The 17,799-nt window shown below is 41.9% G+C and overlaps 1 protein-coding gene across 1 annotated transcript in view; it reads right to left on the minus strand.

Annotated features, from left to right (window-relative positions):
• The window catches only part of ANKDD1B (ankyrin repeat and death domain containing 1B), a 53,814-nt gene extending 37,941 nt beyond the window's left edge, over positions 1-15,873 (minus strand). Inside the window, exons 1-4 of the mRNA XM_050794485.1 lie at positions 15,366-15,873; positions 9,977-10,080; positions 6,413-6,511; positions 52-150 (exon numbers count right to left, since the gene is read on the minus strand). Coding sequence (XP_050650442.1) covers positions 52-150; positions 6,413-6,511; positions 9,977-10,080; positions 15,366-15,558 — 495 coding nt within the window. The 5' untranslated portion in view covers positions 15,559-15,873. The remainder of the gene's footprint in view (positions 1-51; positions 151-6,412; positions 6,512-9,976; positions 10,081-15,365) is intronic.
• Positions 15,874-17,799: the final 1,926 nt, after the last annotated feature.

Here is a 17,799-nt window from a genome sequence, read left to right on the forward strand (position 1 = left end):
CCTGCAATGGTGAGGTAAGAGCTTTTGTCCAGGTGTGACCCACATACCTACCTGATTCTTGGCTCTCTGATCTGCTCCAGCTTTAACCAGCATGAGCATGACCTCAAGGCTCCCAGACCAGGCTGCAAGGTGAATTACTGTCAAGCCATGCTTCCCCAAGAAGACAGAAAAAGAGAATCTATCACTCTGATGAGCCACAGCATATACTGCCTCATCAACAAAGGCCAAATTAATACTAGATTGTTGAAAACTAAGAAATAGAGAATTTAATACGCAGCAAAAGTGATATTTCGGTTCTATGGGGAAAAAAGGGTATACTTAATAAGTGGTGCAGGCACAAGTGGTTCTCCATCTGGAAGAAAATAAAATGAAAAGCTGTATCATACCACACTCACAAAATAGCACACAAACAATAAACATATTAGAATAAAATCCAGACTATAATGTACAGTCTCTTAATTCAGAGTGAGAACAGACAGATAATAAACAAAGTCAATTAAAAATGACAGATTTTTAAAGATGTATCTTTAATAAAGATAAATGGTTATTCTCTAATCCATGAAGCACACTTACCTATGGAGAAGAAAAAGACAAACTCAGAAAAATGGACAAAGAAAGGAAATGGAAATGATTATTGTTTAAGTATCTGGCAATATCTATTAGAATTGAAAATACAACCAGCAATCCCACTCCTGGGAATCCATCCCATAAAAATAAAAATGTCATTACCTAATGCTATATATATAAGGATATTAAGTGCAATACTAAAAACTGGGTACAAGGTAAAGGCCTATCAACATGGGAATGCTGAATAAGTTATGGAATAGTCAGACTATATAATGCAAGCATTAAAAATAATGAATTAGTGCTACAACAATTGACTTGGAAAGATTTCCATGAGTTTTGCTAAATATGGAAAATAAGATTGAGAATAAATATGATATAATCCCATTTGTTAAAAAGGAGTGATTAAGAAAACCCCATACATGTATATGTACATATCTATATCCATCTATAGGTGCGTTGGTGGGTAGGTAGGTAGATTGATTAATATAGATAAGTCTATGTGAGCAGGAGAAAAGTACAGAAATAAACATATATATCTCAGATTGTTAAGTATAGTTACCAGAGGAGGAGAGGGAACACACAGGTAAAAGAAACACAAGTTATAAAAAGCATCTCATTTATATAGATGCTACTTAAAATATTTTATTTATACAAAATTATTTCGATTTGTCTGTGTGCAAACACATGTGCACAAAGTTGTCAGACTGAAAGAGACCAGGATTTACTGACCCGTAGGGATGCTGTGGGCAGTTGTATGCTGACTTGTCTACCAAATAAGCAGGGAGAAAAGTGTGGAAGGAAGCGTAGCCAGCAGTTAACATTGGCTATTTTAGGGAGGTGAGATTCGAGGGACATAAGCAAAAACATGCATCTGCACGCCAGGCCCTAAGTTAGAGAAGCAGCATAGGGCAGACACTATGAGCCTGATCTTCAGGATCAAGCAGAACTAATCTCAAATTCTGGTCACTTTCTATCACTTTCAAGTATGGGGATCTTGGTGAACTTAATTCTAACTGTCAGCTTCAGCTTCCTTATCTGCAAACTCAAGTGTGCTTTTCTGTTTCCTTTAGCCCCACGAAAAAGTAATCCATTTCCTCAGTACAAGTGCCTGCCCAAAGTAAGCTCTCACACTACATTTTATTTCCCTCTTCTAATCAGTTGTGTTTGTGATCTGGAAACTGTTTGTCAGATGTACACAGTATGAGTAAATGCGTAAGGAATGAAGGCCTGCAGCACACTTCTACTTGTGAAGTGCATAAGCCTTTTGGCATTTATTTTGGCTGCCCCCAAGTTGCATTAATGTATTCTCTTATTCTCAGTAGAATTCACATTGGGAGAGTAAAACAGCAAGTCCCAAATTATTGAGGCATAACTCTAAACTGGTGATTCTCAACTGGGGGTGATTTTGCCCCCAGGAAACATTTGGAAAAATGTATGGAGACATTTTTTACTGTCATGCTGTGGGTGGGGGGAGGTTAATATTGGCACCTAGTAGATAGAGGCCAGGGATGCTGCTAAACATCCTGCAATACACAGGGCAGCCCCAACCACAAAGAACTATCTGGCCCCAAATGTCAAAAGCACCACTGTTGAGAAACCCTGCTCTTAATGTGCATGTCCTATCAAATTTATATTTCAGCTGTCACTCTAGAGGGTGAGTTAGTCCATTTGTAGGTTTACAATTCCAGCATGAAGAAGACTCTTCATTTCTGGACTCCTTGTCCCAAAAAGAAATGATGTACAATGACTGACTACTTGAGGTTCTTTAAAGCATGTTCCCTAAACACAATTCCATCTCTTAATTTGGACTTCCCTACGAGTCAATGCTCTATGTTTAGTAATACTAAATCTGCTTTCAAATATAAAAGAGACCAGAAGGCCAGGTGCGGTGGCTCATGCCTGTAATCCCAGCACTTTGGGAGGCCGAGGCAGTCAGATGACCTGCGGTCAGGAGATCGAGACCAGCCTGACCAACATGGAGAAACCCCATCTCTACTAAAAATACAAAATTAGCTAGGCATGGTGGTGCATGCCTGTAATCCCAGCTACTCGGGAGGATCGCTTGAACCTGGGAGGTGGAGGTTGCGGTAAGCCAAGATTGCACCATCGCACTCTAGCCTGAGCAACAGGAATGAAACTCCCTCTCAAAAAAAAAAAAAAAAAAAAAAAAAAAGCCAGAAATATTTGAGACAGGTGACAAATCACTCTTTGATAGGAGATCTATTTTTTCCCTAAGAGGTAATTCCTAATTTCAAAGCAGCCTATATTTTAAAATTCCAAGCTCCAATCATAAAATCTAAAAGCTGGGAATTCAAGCTGCAAACAACCTAAGTCTCTAAAACCACAAATTCAGAATGGAGCCATTGTTCCTCAGAGGTAATGAATCACGGCTCACAGATGTAAACTCCCTGAGAATAACCTCCATAAAACAAATTCTTCTGGTGTGAAACTGGCATGCCTGAGACTACTTAAGACCATGTGTCACAAATCACACTCACAGGTGACTCATGAAGGTCTGTGAAGTGTACATTGCCCAACAGTCACTGACAACCTGTCCTCATTGCCAGTCTCGTCATAGGTGAGGTCAATAATTTCCTTTGGGGAACAATTCTATGTTAGGAGCTTCCCAGAGATAAGAAGCTCTGTGAGCAGATGTTTTTATCCTCTGAGCACCACTTGCACCCACCTGGGATTCTTTACTCCTGTCTGGAGTAAGGCCCTCCATTTATCCAGTCTGCCTATTCCCAGGACTTGGGGGTGCTGCTCACTTTGGTCCCTAGCATGCAGTGCCTTGAATGGCACTCAGCTAGTACAGTCTCTGTCCTTGCTCCCCAGAGAGATTGTAGGCCCTGCAAAGCCATGACTCTATCTCATACCAGTGCTTCCCGAAAACAATCACCTGGGAATTTTTTTTTAATGCGGATTCTGATTCAGGCCTGGGGTGGGGCCTAAGATCTTGCATTTCTAACAAGCTTGCAGGTGATGTACATGCTTCAAGTCCTGGCACCACACTTTAAATAGCAAGGACTTCTGTCTAGTTGAATCCTCAGTAGTTGACACTGAGACATACGCACAACAGCCACTGAACAAATATTGAGGGTGAAGGGGATCAACTGTTAGCTCTTTGCAAATGGTGTTAGAACTTAGAAGAGGTCAAACTCAAGGCTCATCATTCAGATAAAGAAGCTGCCAGATTGGGTCAAAAGTGACCTTGCTTGAATTATGAAAAACATTTGACTAGTTATGGAGTAATGCCACTGTAGATAATTTAATCAGTTATAAACATATTTAACTTAGTGAAACCTTCAAAGCAGGAAAAAGAGACACATCAGGAATTACTCTATTTCCCACCTGACATTATTTCAATCTTCAAGCAAAGTTAAGAGAAACAGTCATGCTTCAGAGACAAGGTAATGCAAACATATGTTTAGAAAAACCTCAAGGAGAACAAGTTGGTGAAATATCTCTCCATCATTTCAGGAATAATTTGAAGGGGTGGCCTACCCCTCCACACCTGTGGGCGTTTCTTGTTAGGTGGAACGAGAGACTTGAGAAAAGAAATGATGGAATGAGAGACTTGAGAAAAGAAATGAGACACAGAGACGAAGTATACAGAAAGAAAAAGTGGGCCCAGAGGACCGGAGCTCAGCATACCGAGGACCCACGCTGGCACTGGTCTCTGAGTTCCCTTAGTATTTATTGATAATTATCTTTACCATCTTAAAGAAAAGGAGGTGGCAGGATAATAGGATTATTGTAGGGAGAAAGTCAGCAGTAAGACATATGAATAAAGATCTCTGTGACATGAATAAGTTTAAGGAAAAGTGCTGTGCCTTGATATGCATATGTAAACATCTCCATAAACCTTTTTAGTGCATAAAGAGCAGCATTGCGCTAGCAAGTCCCGCCTTTCGCCCTAAGGCAGTTTTCTCCTTTCTCAGGAAACAGAGCATACAATCGGGTTTTACACCGAGATGTTCCATTGCCCAGGGACGGGCAGGAGACAGATGCTTTTCTCTATCTCAACTGCCAACAACCGCCAAGAGGCCTTCTTTCCTCTAGTACTAGTCCTCCTCAGCACAGACCCCCCACGGGTGTCAGGCTGGGGGACGATCAGGTCTTTCCCTTCCCACGAGGCCATATTTCAGACCATCACATGGGGAGAAACCTTGGACAATACCTAGTTTTCCTAGGCAGAGGTACCTGTGACCTTTGGCAGTGTACGTGTCCCTGGGTACTTGAGATTAAGAGAATGGTGATGACTTTGAACCAGCAAGCTGCCTTCAGGCACTTGTTTAACAAAGCACACCCTGCACAGCCCAAAATCCATTAAACCTTGAGTCACCACAGCACATGACTCTTGCAAGGACAAGGTTGGGGGTAGGGTCACAGATTAACAGCATCTCAAATACAGAACAAAATGGAGTCTCTTATGTCTACTTCTTTCTATGTAGACACAGTAACAGTCTGATCTTTCTTTCTTTTCCCTACATAATTGATTTGCACTCTGACACAAACCAGATCTATATTTAATATATTAGAAACATGGCAATCCTCAGATATGCTGTTTAAAAGAAAAGATGCAATCTAATCTGGCAATGGATACATAGATGTTCGCTGTATGATTCCCTCTACTTTGCTATAGTAAAGATTTGGGGTTATGGTTCTGGTTAAAACGAAGTAAGCACAGTCCACTCTGTCTCTCCCACCAAAACAAATAAAATCTCTGGAAAGAATGCATGGAACGTACACCTACTATATACCCACACACATTTTAAATTAAAAAGTAAAAACAAAGAATGCATGGAACAGCTGAGGACTCTGTAAATGGTATCAGGTGGATTCGGGAAAAAAAAAATCAGAACTCAAAGTAAGGACAATCCTGCTGTGACTTTCCAGATTTTTCTTTTCCTCCCATACCTTCCAACTTGGACTTGAGGCAGTGCAAATCATGGAACTGTGCCCTGGGCACAGTCAGAAAGATTTCCAACAGAAGCTCTCTCATTCTGGTCTAAGGAGGAGAAGGGAGCCCCTATAGAACAGAGAAGGCAGGGGAAATTCTCTGCTTCATTTTTCTCTACAGGCCCTGCCCCCTCCCCGCAAGCCAAGCCCCACTCCCAAAGCTACAACTTGACAGTGGTAAGGGTAGCAGCAGTGGCTGGGCAAGCACCTTAAAGTCCGACATAGGGGAATCTTTCTCTCTGGCCAGAGGAACTGTGGTCATAAAGCACGGTGGAGGAAGAATCCAAATGTTCTCTTGTTACCCTCCCCCACTTGGTCCTGGAGGCAGACCTATTTGTGGAAAGTACACAGCAGGGCCGGGAGACCACAGCCTTGGCTTTCCAGTCAGAGGACCAGGAAAAGAGGGTGGGGAGCTGGAAAATGTAGGGGAGTTGATCATGGAGAAGATGGAGCCTGAGAAAGGGATGGCATAAAGTTGTGTGTGTGCTCCTGGGCTCACCCCTGAGCTGTTTAATAAGCCTATTTAGTATCAGAGTTCATAGAGCAAAGTCAATATTTAATGTCTCTGGGGCCAGTTAGCTTCTGTCTTCCACACCCCAGATTCTACTCTGGACAATGATCTTGCTTTTACAAATGCATGCTATTGGTCATAAAGTCAATATGAGAAAATAAGCAAAAACCCAGGTCCCATAGGTAAAAGGGAAACAATTTAGTCCCCAAATACAAAGAGCACATATATGTATATTCTCTGAAGAGACGTTTCCAGAACAAACACTGCCAATTAAAATATTTTGCATGTATGTGAAGAAAAGATATCTGGAGTGATCAGATTCTCCCTGTACATTGGTTATGCTCCAATTTGTTCTACTCAAGATGAGCTTACCTTATCAGCAACATCCACCCTGGCCTTGTGTTTAAGCAAGAAATCCACTGCAGATAAATGATTTCTCCCCACTGCAAAATGCAGGGCTGTGCGGTTCATCTGAGGAAGCATAATTTATGTTTTTAGTCACTGATCATTATTTAGTGCTTTTAGGTTTCCTGTTTCTTGAATGGCCATACTTTTCTATTAGGTGTTTCTATTTTGATTGTTTGGCTCCACTCTTTGCCTTTACCTTTGAAAGTTGTGAGAATTGTGTCCAGCCGAATTCTGCCTTCATTATGAGATAACAGCAGAGAATTTGGCAATCCACTGAAGGACACGCCTCGAGCTGAAATTCTTGTTTCAACTTATATTGTATTGTAGCATTATGTTGTGGCAACATAATGGGTTTTGTTTAGAAAGTAAAAGTTGGATTTCCCCCTTATATAATCATTAATAACGGTAAATTTTTCTGCTTAGAATATCCTAATAATGCATAGCGGAAATTTTCCTAGGTATTCAATCCACTCATGTTCATTCTTCTCTAAGTTTTTGGACTGTAAACTTTACTGAAGCAAATAAATTCCTTCTGAAAGGAAGAAGGAAGAGAAGAAGGGATAAAAGAGCAGAGAAAAGAGGAAGGAAAGACAGAAAGGCAGAGGAAAAGCTATGACCATCTTGCTCCAAAGGACAGTCCATGTGGTGCTCCTGGGATACCCAGAGAGAGTCTAATACATTTCAGACAATGAAAGTTTTGCTTGGAAGTGATATGAGTCATAATTCCCATATTCTAGACACTGTTTTTGCTTCCAAAGAAGATGTCTGGGCATGGCTTTACTATTCTTTGTTACACATAAATAAGAAAAAAATGAGAACTGTTTAAATATTTGATTTTCTTGGTAGTGTCAACCTAAATAATAAGAGACTTTCAAAAGAAAAGATATTTATTTGGGAATAAAGCATTGCAACGGGAATATGCATGTCATAGTAAACTATGTGTGTATTTAGGGAAGTAAAAGAAGACAAAGGTTTTTAAAGGAAAAAAAATGAGGAGGATTACATAACTGTTTTGAAATAATTATCCTTTGCTGCAAAGTTCAACAACAAGCTGACACCAGTCTTAGATTAGACAGGCAGTTTCTGGGCAGATGTCCTTGCAGAAGTATTTTCTGTGTAAGGTTGTGATGGCCTTTGTGTGAGGTTGTGGGTTTTGCAGTCTTTTGTGATAGTTTTTGTTATCAAGTATACAAGCATGAGAACCCTGTCTTCATGGCCTTCCCCAGCTCTATTTGTCAAGGTTTTCTTAATATTGGTGACCCCATTTTGATTCTGAAAACTTTCACAATAGCTAAACCAGTGATAAAATAAGTTCGACAAAACATGAGTTATGGCTGGGCACGGTGGCTCATGCCTGTAATCCTAGCACTTTAGGAGGCCGAGGTGGGTAGATCACCTGAGGTCAGGAGTTTGAGACCAGCCTGGCCAACATGGTGAAACCCTGTAACTACTAAAAATACAAAAATTAGCCAGGCATGGTGGCGTGCGTCTGTAATCCCTGCTACTAAGGAGGCTGAGGCAGGAGAATTGCTTGAACTCAGGAGGTAGAGGTTGCAGTGAGCTGAGATTGCGCCACTGCACTCCAGCCTGGGCAAGAGCGCAAGACTCCGTCTCAAAACAAAACAAAACAAAACAAAAAAACCCATGAGTTATTATGAGTTTGTCAGAAATCTGGAGCTTTACTCTACTATGTCAAATATGGGCTTATAAGTTCCACTATTAACTTTACTTGTGAATAAGGATGTAAGCCAAAATTTCACCCAAGATAATTCAATAAAATTACTTATATTTTAAAAAGCTCCATCGTCACTGGTTTTAAGGAACTCTCCAAGTAACCATGTCAACGATTTGCTGTAAACAGCAAACAGATGTCATGAGAAAGCATAATACAGTTCATTAGGAATTTATAATAACTTGCCACGCTGTAAGTTAAAGTGTATTCGATTGTACTATCTCTCCAAGTACTTTAATATTAAAAAAAAGTTTAAAACAAAACAGAAAGTTGAATATGGAAAAATGTTAAATGGTTTAAACAGTATACTAGATAATCTATTTCCTGCTACTTGGAAAAGTGATTATTGCTTCACTTACTCCCACAATTAACCTTTCATGGTCAAAATAATCTTCAAAGATACCTATCCATAAATATTTTTGAAACTATGCAAATATCCCCTTCAAAGAGACTTGCTTACTTCTTTTCTTTTCCTTCCTTTCCATCTTTTTTCCTTTCTGCCTTTCCTTCCTTTCTTGATTCCTTTTTTTTCTTTTTGTCCCTAAAATTGTTACGCTACAAAATTTTGCTGCTTTCCTATTCTAGGATATCTATGGAACATGAACACTATATACACTCATAACACATCACACACACACATTATACACATAGATATATCAATCCCCACACTTATCCCCACACATAAGCACAAAGGCTCCCGACACACATGCACAACATCTTCTACTGCATCTGGTACATGATTTCAGATTCTGCAGCTTCAGTTTCTAGGACCTTACTGCCTGCGATAGATATAGGTTTTGTGAAACCTGAGTTTAGACTATTTAGGGAGTCTTCGTTAAAGCCAGAGTCAGAAAGCTTAAATAATTGCAGTTAAAATGCCTTATAATTTTTCAGATTTTACAAAATCATATAGTCATAGGAATATATTACCAGAGCCCTCTCAGTGCCTTACAAGGGGCCTGTACAAGCAAGGGCCCTGAAGCTTATGCTTCATTTACCATTAAATAGCAAATCATTTACCATTAAATTTACCATTAAATACAATTACCCACCACCCAGGTGGGTGCCACACCCACCTGGAACCACTCCACAAATTGTCCTAAGCAATTGACACAGCCTCCAACCTTCACTTTGATAAACCTGGCCTCAAAGGACTATCAGGAAATCCTCACAAAAGCAAGCAGTAGAGAATCCAAATTTATGGCAGTGGACTTTCCCTCTGCTAAAACCCAGGGACTTAAAGAACAAGTAAGAGCCAGGTTTTAGATAAGGCCTCATTGCCCAAGAGGCAGACACACTACATTTCAAAACCAGTACAATGAAAATCCATATGCCTCTTTAGATTTTTAAATTTGTAAAAACAGAACCACACAGGACATCATTGGCAAGAAAACAACCCAGACTGCGTAGCAAAAAATGTTCTGCCTTTCCAGAATGTGTGAGGCCAAGCTGATCCGCAGGCGACAATCCAGGACCAGGTCCAGGCCTATAACCCCAACAGCTGGCTTTACCTATAACCCCAACAGCTGGCTTTACTGCCCACCCACAGACTCTGAATAGATATGCATGAAGATTCGGTGCACTGCCCTTCTTGGAAGAGGAATTAAAACGCACAGAGCCTCTTCCACTGTTTGACTCCACCTTTTAGCTTAAACACCCTGGGATTACCAACAAAGGAGCGCTCCCTTATCTCAGCTAGCACCATGATTTTTACTTTTATTATTATTTCAGATGTCCTGTGTAAACCCAAGCCATTAGTGGAGTAGTCACTTGTCATATTTATGACTTCTACTCACATTGTTCACAGCATTAATGTTAACCTTGTTTTCAGACAGCTTCTCCATAAGATCCAAATTATTGCTTTTAGCAGCATTCTGAAAGCTTCTCTCATTTGGCAGTACTGAAAGAAAGCAAGGCAAGCATGAACTAAGGGAATTTAAGGAGGCCAAAGAGAAAGCATATTTCATAGGGCAAACCTTGTAACAACAGCCTTGAAACGAAACAACAGCCTTGAGTCTTTCACATTTCGCTATTTTTATTTAGGACACAGAAACTTTGCTTCAGTATCTTATAAAACTGTAGTATCAAGATTCAATTTTCTCCTCATGCTGCAAGGGTTTTCACACCCTTAAAAATGTTCCTGGCCCCAAACAAAACATTATTCATGAGGACCACCCTGAAGTCAGTAATGTGGTATCTGGCTTAGAAGGTCAGAAGGCGGTAGACTTCCCAGGGGACATTGTTTGTAAAAAACCTTGTACAAGATTAGGCAGGGAGGAGTCCAAATGCTCCTACAGCTTACAGAGATAAAACTGTTGTCTTCAGAACTCTATACAGACGCCAGGCCTGCATGAAGAAAATTTCAAAATGCAGCCTATCACACATACAGACACAAAGGTAAAGGGGATGAAAATGTTTTATTCTCATTGATATAAAAACACGGAGAAGTAGATTGACATCTATTATAAATGTCATATTTCACATACATATACACATTCATATGGTAAGCTTTATTAACTGTCATAGAGAAGATTCCAGGGTTTATTGAGTTTTTTTGTTATGTAGGGGAGTAGAGGGCTCTCAGAGGACAGCCCAACACGAAGGGATAAGACCAGAATTGAGGTTAAGTAGGAGTCAATAACAGACCATCTCCAAACAGAAAGGACCTGTAAGAGAGGTTTCTGTATGTGTGTTGCTGAATAGTTTCCTAAGCGTTTGCTTGTTTTTAAATGATACTATCATGACATTCAATGTTCCCCAAGTTTTTGCCGAAGCAAAGACCCTTAAGGATACTGCCAAGTCCAATCAAGGACCAACCAAGGAGTATCTTCTTGGGAAATATTGTTATGGGCTGAATTGTGTCTCTCCAAAATTCATATGTTGAACTCCTAACCCCAAGTACCTCAGAATGTTGACTATGTTTGGAGATAGGGCCTTTAAAGAGGTAATGAAGGTAAAATGAGGTCATATGAATGGGCTCCAATCTGATATGATTGGTGTCCCTAAAAGAAGAGAGATTAGGACGGACACACATACACACACACACACACACGGAAAACCAGGTGAAGGCAGGGAGAAGGTGACCATCTATAAGCCAAGGAAAGAGGCCTAAGAAGAATCCAACTTTTCCAACATCTTGATGTTGCACTAGTAGCCTCCAGAGCTGTGAGAAAATAAGCATCTGTGGTTTGAGCCATCCAGTCTGCTGTACTTTGTCGTGGCAGCCTGAGCAGACTCATACAGATTCACATGTTCATTCTTTCTGTTACCTGGATCCTTCTCTTCCTTCCTACCCCTACTCTTGTCACCATTCTAGGTGACTTCAACCTCCTCACAGATGATTAATCCAACACCTTGGCCTCTTAGTTCCCTCTAATAATCTTCCGCAGATCTGACCTCAGTCATCAAATTTCAGAGACACATTCCTGAATTAATCATCACTCAAACTGCACTACCTCTGAAATCTTGACTTCCAGAATCCTATTCTTTGACCACAACTTCTCATCCATTCAGCTCAGCTGTTCTAGTTCTCCAAGTCCAGAAATTCTGCAACCTTATGAAGTCCTCCAGTCCACAGTTCTAACCCTTTCTCATATTCTTCATTTCTGTGCCCTTACTTCCCTCCTTACCATGTTTAGATTCCATGGTGCCAGTTTGTTTTTGCTGCTGTAACAAATTACCTGACACTGAGTAATTTTTTAAAAAACAGAAATGTATTTCACACATTCAGACCATAGCATATGGTCCACCTATGAAATCACTTCTATGCAAACACCTCCCTCACCATTCTTTTCCTCCATTAGACTAGTTGGTCAGAATCCTAATTCTGAGATTAAATCCAACTGCTACTTGCTTTGTTTCTGTACCTGAACAGCTAAACGGTACTGGAGAAAAACACACAACCATGCTGTGGTAAACATTGCTAGTGTTCATCAATATCTGCTTTTTCTCTTCTACCTGGTCACATGTGTAAGCCCATATCCCAGCCTGGATACAGCTAGATGAGGTGTATCCAATGGACTGAAAGCAGAAGTGATGGCATGTCACTTTGGGGCTGAGTCAGTGAAAAGCCTGTGTCACCCTCTAGGTCTCTTTTCCCTGCCTTAGCAACACTGGAAGCCATGTGTTTAAATGAAGGGGTCACAAGATGGTGGTACCTCCATCAACTTGGTATTGGGAGATAATTCTCTCCGGGTCTCTCACATTTCTGCACATCTTACAAGCAAAAGCATTGACTGGCTTTGCTCTTTACTATCTTTTCAAGGATGTTTGTATAGTGAAAAGCCTTGACAAATAGAGATATTTTTCCTCTGGAGCAAAGGGCAGGTTTGCTTGCAGCCTTGGAAGAAAGCAATGGTAAGGCATGCTTACTGACTATTACAAACGATTTGGGTTCCCTAAGTGCAGGATTTTTCTGTAACACAACCCACTGTGTGTGCAGGTGTCATTTGGCATCTTTATATCTCCCTGTGGGAATTGGGGCTTGGAGAACTGACACAAATGCTAACACTCTGGCTACTGCTACTGCTGTGAGTAATGAAATCCATCATCTCTGATCCAAAAGTGTCTTCTGCCAGCATCTCTATCACCTAGTAAGCTAACTTGTGAGATTATAAGTAGGGTAAAATCTCAACCCCTTTATGGTCCTTGACACCTGGGTTCCTGAGAGACCCTCGCCAACCTATTTTGGACATGCTACACGAGCAAGAAATAGATTTTTCTTTTAAAGACGGGGTCTTGTTACATTTTCCAGGCTGGTCTTGAACTCCTGTCCTCAAGTGATCCTCTCACCTGGACCTCCCAAAATGCTGGGATTATAGGTGTGAGCCACCACACCCAGCCAGAAAGAGATTGTTTTTATGTCCAGTCACTCAGACGTAGGAGTCATTTATTGCTGCAGGAAAAGCTTACTTTGTCCTGATTGATACACATGCTAACAGGTCTCTTAAATTCTTCCCCACTAATCTCAGCACGACTAGCTAGCCTCTACATTTCCCTAGTCTTCCCTTCTTCAATATGTCATATCCTTTCCTTTCTCCTCAAATATCTGAATTTACTAATCTACCTAATTTACTTCCTCCCACTACCATCACCTAATTCTCAGTCAATACCGTTGCCTCATAGTGAAAACAGAAGTAGTAGGACACGAATTCCCACATCTTCCCACCTAGGTGAATCTACCAACCTACCTTCATTTGTATATACACGATGAAGCATCCCTGTACCTAGGAAAGGCCAACTTCTACACCTGGGCTCTGGATCCCATCCCCTTTTTATGTTTTCAAGTGTTTCATATGTCAGTCTCTTGGAAATTATGTCTTCTTTCCTCTAGATCACTTAATCTCTCTCCAGTGGATCACTTCCTTCAAAAAATACGGAGATGTCATAATACCCTAAGTGTAAAAAACCCTCCTTTGACCCCAGCTTCCTTTCCAACTGCTGCTGCATTTTTCAACTTTCCATTACCCCAAACTTAAGTATTCTATAATTGCTGTCTCCATTTCTTCATCTCAGTCTTGTCTCAACCCATGCTAATCAGACATCTTTCCCACCCCTCTACTGAAACTGCTCCTGTTGAGGTCACTCCGTCTTGCCAAAACCCAGTCATCATACCCTGTCAAGTGCATTGAGCTCTTGGCAACTGTGACACAGAGGAACACACACCCCTTGTAACATGTTCTTCTCTAGAGGTCTGGTAAGCCAACTGTTGCTTTCTAGTCTTTTCTACCTGCTCTTTTTCCTTTGCTTGATCTCCAACTATTGGAATGCCCCAGGGTTTATATAAAACAAATAACCTGTTGATGTAGGCATGATTCCTCCATCTTACAGATGAAGAAACTGAGATTTTCAAAAGTTATACCACTTGTTCATGCTTTATAAGTGATAGAATTGTCCTAGGCAGCCTGACTCCAACCACATCACCCTGTCTCATGGCCTTCACTGCACTTACCTTAAATTATCTTATTCATTTATTTGCTTACTTACTTTATTGTCTATCACCCCTCTACCACAACAGAATGTTCCACCAGAATAGGGGTTGTCTTGTTCTCTCCATCCCTACATCTAGAACATGCCTAGAAAATAGTTAAGCCCTTGAAAATATTTCCGGAATGACTGAATGAACACTATATTGAGGAACTGGTGTACAGCTTCCAAGCCTAATTTAGGAAATAAGGCCGTCCTAGCCAGTAGGCTTGGATGGTGTGCCCCGTTAAGAGACTTGAGTACTGGACCGGGCGCGGTGGCTCAAGCCTGTAATCCCAGCACTTTGGGAGGCCGAGACGGGCGGATCACGAGGTCAGGAGATCGAGACCATCCTGGCTAACACGGTGAAACCCCGTCTCTACTAAAAAATACAAAAAATTAGCCGGGCGAGGTGGCGGGCTCCTGTAGTCCCAGCTACTCAGGAGGCTGAGGCAGGAGAATGGCCTAAACCCGGGAGGCGGAGCTTGCAGTGAGCTGAGATCCAGCCACTGCACTGCAGCCTGGGGACAGAGCCAGACTCCGTCTCAAAAAAAAAAAAAAAAAAAAAAAAAAAAAAAGAGAGAGACTTGAGTAGTGGGAAGGCTGAGGTGGGAGGATCACCTGAGCCTGAGGAGGTCTGTGATTGCACTACTACATTCCAGCCTGTGCAACAGAGCAACAAGACCCTGCTTGCGGGGGGGCCGGGGTCGGAGGCGGGTGGGGAGTGGAGGGTGCCGGGGAGAGACTTGACTCGCTTTCAGCTTTTGAACTGCTTAACAGCTGCCTTAGTTTATACTGCACATTATTCCCAAGGCATAGATGATCCATTCCATGCTTTAAAACTTAAGTGCAGAAAGATAAGTGATTTATTTAAAGTCAGACAATAAATCGGCGCATGAGTCACGATATAGGAGATAAGAGCACATGAAACTCTTATTTGCAAAAGGACTTAATCATTATTTTAAAAAGCCTCCTCCTTAATTCGGAAGAATAATACTGTCCTTCCACCCACAGTACATGGTGGGAGTGGATTCCAAAGCCGAAAACCAGCCAACAAGGGGTGCAGCGGTGGAGGCTGGGACTCGGGGTCCCAGGGCGGAGTCGCCGCGCCAGTTTCACTCCCGCAGCTTCCGGAGGCGCTGCACTGGGTACCTTTTTAAGTCCCTTCGACCTAGCCCGCCCCGCAACCTGATTTTCTGAGACCTCGTTTCCGGGACTCACGGAGCTCGTGTCCCGCAACTGTCGTGTCCTCTTCTCCAAGCCCCTTCCGCTTCGGGATCCGGGACAGGGCCCTCCAAGGCAGGGCGTCCGCGCCCCTCAGGTCCTCCCTGAGACCCTTGGCGGCAGCAGCCGCCCCGAGCAGCAGCCCCCCTACCGTGGCCCCGTGGCCCCGGGCGCGCCCGGCGAGGTCCATGGTCGCCTCCGCGGACCCGGAGCGCAGGGCCAGACCCAGACCCAGATCCAGACAGGCTCAGGGCGCGAGGCTGGACGCTGGCAGGTCAGCCCCGCCGGAGCGCAGACCGCTCTCTGTTGTGGCGGTTCGCTGGGCAACAAGCCCCTGGTTCTCCAGCCCTGCCCTGACTTGGGCCGGCCTGGGAGAATCCGCCCTCAGGTGAGGCGTGCACTGTGCTTAAGGTTTGGTTCTCCGGGAAATAAAACGTCCTGCGAAATCTACAAGCCCCAGTGAACTCCCACTTCTACTCTACCACTTCTTTGTACAATTTTAAGAAATGTCAAGGTTGAATTTATAACCAACACTATAGGAACTTCAATATTACATGATTTCTAAATGGGCTTCCAACATTTTCTTTTGAATAAACAAAGACTTGATTTCTCATTTGAAGACCACGCAATTATAATCTCTCCTGGCGGATTCTTTTGAAAAGTGAAATAATACAGAAGCAAGTCAAATTCTGACCCCCCAAATAAACTTCAAATAAGAAAGGTAATCAGGTTTTCATTTATTTTTTATTCTTCTTACAAATTTACAAAAGATGTATCATTTTAATGTAAATTATGTAATATCAATTTCATTTCAAACTTGTCAGCTTTTTCCTTCAAATTATTGTGCACCCATGAGGCACTGAATTCAAAACAATGTTTCCTTATCAATGAAAACAAATGACAAAATATTATTTATCAGAACACCACCCGTAACCTCAAACTTTCCTTTTTTAAAAAAGGGAAATGGGCCTCATGTTTGTAATAGGGATATGATAAAAACAACAGCAGATAAGCTGAATTGAGTATTATGCAGAAATATCAGACAATGTACTAATATGGAAAGTATAATATGTAAATGGAAAAACAGGGCACAAATTATATGTGTATGTAGCATGTTTACAAGTAAAATTCTAAAAATCAGAAGAAAATACCCACACAAAAGAAGGAATAATAGTGAAAACAGCAGCAGATCAATGGAAAGCATACAGTCAAGTACAGAAAGATCTCCCAATCTGGGCAACAAAGTGAGAACCCCTCTCTACAAAAATTAGCCAGGCATGGTGGTGCATGCCTGTAGTCCCAGCTACTTGGGAGGCTGAGGTGGGAGGATGGCCTGGGAGGCAGAGGTTGCAATGAGCCAAGATTGTGCCACTGTGTGCCAGTCTGTGTGATAGAGCCAGACCCTATCTCAATAAATAAATAAATAAAATAATAATAATAATAAGAAGAAAAAGATCTGAATTGTGTTATCCAAGTTTGAAACTGCTTCAAATTCTAAACCAAGAAATTGACTTTTTAAAAAATCTTCTTATCGATGACCGGAGAAAATGCATCATCATTTTATGCTATATAGCCTTATAATAGTATGTGGTACTGTGGCCGGGCGCGGTGGCTCAAGCCTGTAATCCCAGCACTTTGGGAGGCCGAGATGGGCGGATCACGAGGTCAGGAGATCGAGACCATCCTGGCTAGCACGGTGAAACCCCGTTCCTACTAAAAAGTACAAAAAACTAGCCGGGCGAGGTGGCGGGCGCCTGTAGTCCCAGCTACTCCGGAGGCTGAGGCAGGAGAATGGCATAAACCCGGGAGGTGGAGCTTGCAGTGAGCTGAGATCGGGCCACTGCACTCCAGCCTGGGCGACAGAGACTCCGTCTCAAAAAAAAAAAAAAAAAAAAAAAAAAAAAAAAAATAGTATGTGGTACTTATCTTACTGTACCAGATGAGACAAAAACTCCAAAGCAGTGCATTATGTGAAACTCAGCCATACCTGGACTTTACTTCCCTGAGAGCTTGGGCTAAATGAGAAGTTACGAAGTATACTGTGGGAGGTATTTTCTTTTTCACTGTTTCAAATATCAGGTTACTTCTCAAGCAGAATATTAATTCTAAGTGTGCTAATACATAAAAGCTTGCTCACATGAGCTGGCCCTACTCATCTCTCTAATCTTGGGCCCTACAATTCTTCTCCATTCTTCATCCAGTGTTTCCTGGTGGAGAGCCATCCAGCTTTTATTTCCTCCCTTTGCCTAGAACCTCTCTCCCCCACCTCCACTTCCGAATTTTTAAAATAGTTTTGATTCTTTGTATCAGTAAGGTTTCAGGTTAAATGTCACTTCCTCAGAGGAGCCTTCTGGGATCATCTTATTCTAAAAGTGTCCCCTACCTTCATGTTCCATTCTCTTGTGCTGTTGTCACTTTCCTTTGTAGCACT

Source organism: Macaca thibetana, chromosome 6, assembly GCF_024542745.1.
Source record: "Macaca thibetana thibetana isolate TM-01 chromosome 6, ASM2454274v1, whole genome shotgun sequence".
Classification (NCBI taxonomy): Eukaryota; Metazoa; Chordata; class Mammalia; order Primates; family Cercopithecidae; genus Macaca; species Macaca thibetana.